Raw genomic sequence first — 7407 nt, forward strand, 5'->3', positions numbered from 1 at the left:
AAAGTCTCTCGTTTCAATTGTTTGAATATATTTTGGTTAGAATAAAGCGTGCAATATAAAAAAGTATCTAAAACAATGCTATTAATGATGAGCATCTTTCTTTTCATTTTTTGCTTATAGCACATCTGCACATAATTGACGTATATATACTAACTCAATGTTTTTTTAACAATAACATGCATATATTTAAGTTTTATGCTTAAGTTGGCGAGAGTAACTATGTTCCAAGCCCTGCCTGTCCAGCGACTGGCTGTTAAATGGAAGCAAGTAATTATTAAATTCAAAGAATAATCAGTGCAATGAAGATTACGTATAAAAAAAATCACTTTATGTTAGGATTCAGCTGTTTTATTTTACAATAATATTAAGCCGGACAAAATAAAAAAAAGGTCAGTTTAAACATAGGCTGAATGGTTAATACTAGAGTTTGTAAAGTGACTGCTTGAACCAGCAAATGAAAGGTCAAAAGCTCTTAAAATGTCGAGAATCTCCATATTTCTTGAAATATATGTCAATACAATACAATCGGTTTGTGCGCCGGCTTGGCCGGTCGCACTTGTGCTTAGCTCCGACAAACTATGTAATTTAATAGTGAGTGAACCAAAACAATTGAACTATAAGGTGTGGAAAATACAAAAAAATATATCGCGTGTGTTCTGTATGAAATAAATATTGTCTAAGTGTGAATATGTGACTAAATAAAGAAAAGATTGACTAGACTCGATATTTTTGTGGGACACGAAGCGCGTTCCAGGAAGGGCCTTTGTGTGTGTTAACTAGCAGTGTAAGAAAAATTAACAATTAATCATTAATTTAATAAAACTAATTACCTAGTGTTAGCATGTAATCCTCCAGCAAAGTGCGTGCATTTATTAAATAGTTTAATTCCAACGAGAAACGAGAAAAAACAGTTTGTAAAGTCTAATGACTTAAAATCAGTGCCCCTAGCGAACATAATTCTCGGAAGATTCGAGATGTCGCAACATGTGAAAAAGTACGAAGCCTAAACCGGGAACCGAGGCGAGGTGAGGGGCGGGAAGTTTGCACAATATCAGGGTGCAGGCGCGGGGTGCAAATGCACCCACAGCACAGGCGGCAACCCTTGGAAGCCGGACACGCCGCACCGAGCGAAGAACATCTGGGGATACACATGGCAAATGGCAACCACGACTCGGCCTTCCAGCAGAAAAGGATTCGTTCGGCCGAGTCACCATTAATGTTTAAGTTTATGACTTCTATAGTGATAAGTGACAGTAGTGAATTTTAGTGTTAAGGTACTTTGTGAATGTTTATACTGTAAGTCATAGGAATAATCTATTTAAGTCATTTATATCAATTCATTATAGGTCTTGTGTAAAATTAAGTATTTAAGTAGTAGTAGAGATGAGGGGTAGCGTAATTAATATTAAGTAGGCAGGCAGAACGGGAGGATGCCTTTGACAAACTTCGATGAGGCTCGCAACCCGTCAGGTCGCTCCTCCCGTGGGGGCGCACAGAGGAGGAAAACGCAAGAATGCAGAATTGCGACATGGAATATAAGGGGACGCATGGGTGAAAAAATGAACGAATTGTGTGATGTGATGAGGAATAAATGTTTAGATATATTATGTATAACGGAAAGTTGGAAAAAAGGAAGCGGTTCGATGGAACACGGTGACGCCCTGGTTCTTTGGTCAGGTGTCCCAGATACAGACAGAGCCTGCCAGGGTGTTGCCGCGTTTCTATCGCCCAGAATGATAGAGTGTATGAAAGAGTATGTCCTTATAAGTTCTAGACTTATGTTTGTCAGATTCAAGATTGGATTGACGAGTATTATTTTATTAATAGGATATGCTCCTGTGAATTCCGACTGCGAATCTGAGAAGGATAAGTTTTGGACAAGTGTGATGAATGTAATGAATGGAAAAAAAGATAGTGAGAGAGTAATACTTGCGGGAGATTTGAATGGGTGGGTGGGAACTCGAAGAGACGGGATGGAGTCAGCCCTAGGCATGTTCGGGGATGGAAAACAGAATGATAATGGAAGAAGACTGCTAGAAGTATGCCTGGAATGGAATCTTTTTGTGTCAAATACGTTCTTTGATCATAAGGAAATCCACCAGTATACGTGGGAGAGAGGCAATGAAAGATCTATTATCGACTATGTAGTCATTGACTCTAGATTGAGGCCTGTAACAGTTGATACGCGGGTGTACAGAGGAGCCGAAATGGAAACAGATCACTTCTTGGTGGTATCAAGGGTAATCTTGTTTCAAGGATGGCGGTCCAAGACCCGCAAAATGCAGGCGCCTTCTAGAGTCAAAGTTGAAAAACTCCAAAATGATTGCATAAAAGATAAATTTGAAAGGGCCGTAAATCTTAAACTGATCGATGAATGTGTGGAAAATATGAGTATTGATGCAATGTGGGAATGTTTGAAAAATGGTATGTGTGAATCTGCTATGGAAATTTGCGGTATAACGAAACAAGGAAGAAAGAAAGGTGATGCTTGGTGGGACGATGGAATAAAAAAACTAGTGCAAGAAAAGAAGGAAGCATGGTTAAATCTGCTGACAGTGAATAAAGCGATTGGTAATAGGTATGCAGAATTAAAAAGCATATATAATGAATGTAAAAAGGGAGTGAAACCAAGGTGTGTGTGAACGAAAAAAATTGTTGAAAAAAAAAGAGGGAATCAAAATGACCGAGAACTTCCAAGAAAATATAAAGATATTCTGGAAAGCGGTGAAAAATTCCCGAAACAGTAATGAAAGTGGATGTATGACAGCTATAAAAGGAAAAGATGGGAAAATGGTGACAAATGATAGTGGAATAAAAACAAGATGGAAGGAATACTTTGAGGAGGTGTATGAAACACATACAGGAAATATAAGCACTGCAGCACCTCCTCAGGTAAGTTTAAATGCATATGATGGTACGACAGAGATAAGAATGGAAGAAATAAAAATTGCTGCCAAATATATGAAGAATGGAAAAGCGCAAGGTTTTGATAATGTTGCTACAGAATTTATAAAGGCGGGCGGTGAAATAATTTTTGTATGGCTGCACAAACTTTTCAACCGATGTTTAGAGGAGGAATACACTCCTCCAGACTGGAGAAGGGCTGTTGTTATGCCTCTATACAAGGGAAAAGGTTCAAGAGTAGAATGCGGAAATTATAGAGCAATCAGCCTTTTGAGCGCTGTTGGCAAAATGTATGGAAGAATACTGATTGATAGAGTAAGAAAAGTTACAAAGGATAGAGTGTGGGATATTCAGAGCGGTTTTATGAATGGAAGAGGATGTATGGATCAAATATTTGCTTTACGAAACATGACAGAAAAATTTCTTGCTAAAAACCAAAAGCTTTTCTGCGCATTTGTCGATCTGCAAAAAGCGTTTGATAGAGTTGACAGAGAAAAATTATGGAAGGTGTTATCGGAGTACGGAGTAAGCGGAAATCTAACACGTGCTATTGCTTCTCTGTATAAAGACAGCACAGCATGTGTTAGGGTAAATGGATCATACACATCGTGGTTTGACATTCATAAAGGAGTGAAGCAGGGATGTGTTATGTCACCATGGCTGTTCAACGTGTATATCGATAACTGCATGAAAGAACTGAAAGGCTTAAGAATGGGAGCAAAAATGGGTGATTTAAAAGTCAATTGTCTTTTGTATGCTGACGATGCTGTACTCCTTGCTAATAACAAAGAGGAACTGCAATTCTTGGTAACAAAGGTCTACGATGTATGCAAGAGAAGCGATTTGCTGATGAATGTCGATAAATCGAATGTGATGGTTTTTGAAAGAAATGAAAGTATGACTAAATGTGAAATCACTGTGAATGGAGTTGTGGCGGGTCGACAACGACGGCACGAGCCGAACATTGCCGAACGCCGACGTAGAGCGTACGAACGGGCCAAACCGGCTAAGAGAAAACTACCGGATTCCGACCTCACCGCACGCGTCTTCGAGGCACAAAATTACCGCCAATTTAGATTTACCAACTTCATTTTATTTTGCCTAATATAGTTATTAGAATCCTTCTTTCAATGTGTTAGCTTCAGTAGTTTAGTTTCGTGAATAAATCTTTGTGTAAAACGTAAGTACCCTGTTTTACTTGCTCTCATTCTGTGCACCCACATAACTTTGTACATCACAAAATTAGGCCACCAACTAGGTGCCTACATAAAGGTGGTAACAACACCACTAAAGTGGTATACCCCGACGTTTGAACACGAAAACACAACATTAAACAATCAATCACGGTGACCCCATTCAAATTCCATAAAAATTGCGCAAAATTTCAGACAGAAATATCTTCGCTTGACAAAATTGTACAACAATTACTTTTTTTCGGTCGGTACATGAAAAATTTAAAATTTCATTTTTAATTTGATTGCACTTTTAATTTATTTGTAATTAATCAAGGTTAATCGATTTCAAGGTTAACTTATTGTAAGGTTAATTAATTTAGTATAATAGAATTATATTATAATAATTATAATATATAATAGAATTAGATTTTTCAAAGACCGAGCGAATCGAGTGAATTTTTCTGTCGGTAACAATCTTCAATGTAAATGTAACTAATGTAAATGTAATTAATGTAACTAGTGAATTGATTAAACTGTGATTAATTTCTTAACAATATTACTCGGCCGGGATTAATTCAAACAGGTGATTCATAATTTAACTAAAATTATTATAAACAAACATAATATAATACGTTCGAGCGACTCGCTCACCAAAAATCGCACGCCGAGTAATACATTCCTACAACACATATAAATTTTATTTTTTTTATTTTTCTTGAGTCGAACACACAAACAATTCACACGAACATTTACATAGGGTGCCAGATTGAGTAGAGGTACTTACAGGGTACCGGAAAATAATTGTTATTTATAGTTCTTAAATTTTGTTTTTTTTTTTTTTTTTTTTTTCCAAAAATCCGGTACATAATTATTTTTGACAAATATTATATGGCGAGACAAGCGTGACGTAGGCATCCGAAAGTTTTCTCCTTGTGAACGCACTGCGGGAGTAAGTTTTTTTTTACCAGCGAAATCTATCGGAAATATTTTTCAGCTGGCGCAGTCGTTCACAATACTTGCAATTTGTAAAATTTTATTTTTGTAAACAACTTGAAACTATCAAACAAACAGATATTCGGGCGGCTAAGCCGACGAATGTTTAACTTAGTACGTGGACATTAGTATCCATACTTTTTTTCTATATACATTATATTGTGTGACTGTACTATATATGTTTATATTTTTAACCTAGGCTATGCATGTTATTATGTGTTACAGATTTGAAGTTTTACCATAAACATTTTTAAACTTGAGATATTGTACAACGGACAATCAAAAGGAATATTAATATTGAGGGGACCACTCAGGCTTGGAGAATACAAATACCTAATAGTTGGAAAATGTGTTCCGCCGTATGGTAAAATAATTATTTAAATTTTCTGTTTTTAATTTTCTTTTCTATAACTTGCACAGTACATACATAACAAATAGTGACTCTGACATTTAAAAAATAAATATTTTTGTTTGAAATTTAAATTTAAATTTAAATTTAAATCTAATAATTTAAACTTAACTTTTTAATACAACTACACTCATTATTGAATACTTTTATTTCAATATTTTAACTTATACTGTAATCATTATTACATACATTTTTCTGAATTTTTTTTTTAAAAACGAATATTTTTAAACTGTAAACAATGGCTAACAAGGACAACACTGACTTGACAAATATCAACACAGCAAACAACATGTTCCACACGGATAGGATTAGCGTTAAACTACCACAGCTATGGGTGAACAACATCGAACTTTGGTTTAAACAGATAGAAGCACAATTCGAGTTGGCAAACATAGTTTCAGAAGACGCACGTTATAGTCACTTAGTGTCAAAACTTGAACAAACGCACATAGAACAAGTTTCAGATATTTTACTCATGGAACCGAACCGAGCAAAATATACGAGGCTGAAGGAAGCTATAATCCAACGCATGGGCTGTCCACAGGACAGAAGGAGAGAAAAACTGTTTTCTTCCTTACAGCTTGGGGATCGAAACCCATCCAGCCTACTTAGAGAGATGCGGACGCTAGCAATAGGTTTACAAATAGACGAAACGACGTTGCAATACTTGTGGATACAACAACTGCCCAAGACGATCCAAGCGCATTTAGCCATAAGCGAAGATGACTGGGATAGGCAAGCGACGATAGCAGATCGCCTAATACAGGTGTACACACAGGATAATGTAGCGGTAGTAGGTACCAACAATAAAAATAACATTTGTAGTTTAGAACAGTCCGTACAAGCTCTAACCCATAAGGTAGAGAGTTTATTTCACACAATCAACAAACAGCATAGTCACAACAACAATAACAATAGATTCAAACACACAACAAGTAACAGCAGTAACAATTTCAATAACAACAAATACAACAACAATTTCAACAAAACAAGCTATAGGGCCAACGGAAATAACAAGAAAACTATTCTTTGTTACTTCCACACAAAATTTGGCGATCAAGCTAAGAAATGCGTCACACCATGTGAATTTAAACCGCATCTAGCTTCAAAAAACTAGATGGTCGAATCATAGCGGAGGCGGCTGATTCAACCAACACAACACGTCTCTTTGTTAAAGATCGTGATACCGGTGTGTCATACCTCGTTGACTCCGGATCGGAAATATCATTAATTCCTAGATCTTTACACAAACGCCATGGAGAAAAGTCTAAGCTAATTCTCTATGCAGCGAACGGGACTACGATCCAGAATTTCGGAGTTACCACGGTAACACTGAATCTGGGATGTAAACAAATGTTTACATGGAAGTTTATAATAGCGGATACGACACGCCCTATTATAGGAGCAGATTTTCTCCACAACTTCCACCTGTTAGTAGATGTTAGGAACAAACGGTTAGTAGACAATACAAACGGCAAGATAGTCAGAGCATTTGACATCTCCACAAACAGCAACATAACATGTTCCATATCATTAACAGACAAAACCAACATTTACCACTCACTCATATTGAAGTATCCACAACTAGTAGATATCAATAAACCATACGCAGGGCTGGATAAACACAACACAATCCACCATATAGATACCCGTGGCAAACCCGTTATGTGTAAGACTCGTCGGCTGTCCCCAGAACTACTGAGGCAGGCGAAGCAAGAGTTCGATCACATGGTGGCTCAAGGTATTTGTAGACCCTCCAAGAGTGAGTGGGCCTCTCCATTGCATATGGTGAAGAAGAGCGATGGTACTTATCGCCCTTGTGGCGATTACCGTAGCTTAAACGCACAGACGGTACCTGATCGTTATTCCTTGCCACATATCCACGATATATGCAATGACTTATTTAACTGTAAAATTTTTTCCAAA

General features: G+C 37.0%; 1 protein-coding gene across 1 annotated transcript; it reads left to right on the forward strand.

Annotated features, from left to right (window-relative positions):
* Positions 1–1430: 1430 nt before the first annotated feature.
* LOC148280882 (protein CFDP2-like) lies at positions 1431–2642 on the forward strand. The gene is made up of 2 exons (XM_088227638.1): positions 1431–2263; positions 2348–2642. Exons 1-2 carry the CDS (start codon positions 1431–1433, stop codon positions 2640–2642), a joined length of 1128 nt encoding a protein of 375 aa, XP_088083764.1.
* The last annotated feature ends 4765 nt before the right edge of the window (positions 2643–7407 follow it).

The sequence above is a fragment of the Micrasema longulum genome, unplaced genomic scaffold, assembly GCF_059751315.1.
Source record: "Micrasema longulum isolate JH-2025_06_02 unplaced genomic scaffold, ASM5975131v1 h1tg000518l, whole genome shotgun sequence".
Classification (NCBI taxonomy): domain Eukaryota; kingdom Metazoa; phylum Arthropoda; class Insecta; order Trichoptera; family Brachycentridae; genus Micrasema; species Micrasema longulum.

Bases quoted from the DNA above. Each gene is read 5' to 3' on its own strand.
- LOC148280882 (XM_088227638.1), top strand. From the start codon at position 1,431: ATGCCTTTGACAAACTTCGATGAGGCTCGCAACCCGTCAGGTCGCTCC. The intron at 2,264-2,347 runs GTCCAAGACCCG...TAAATTTGAAAG, and splicing joins ATCTTGTTTCAAGGATGGCG to GGCCGTAAATCTTAAACTGA.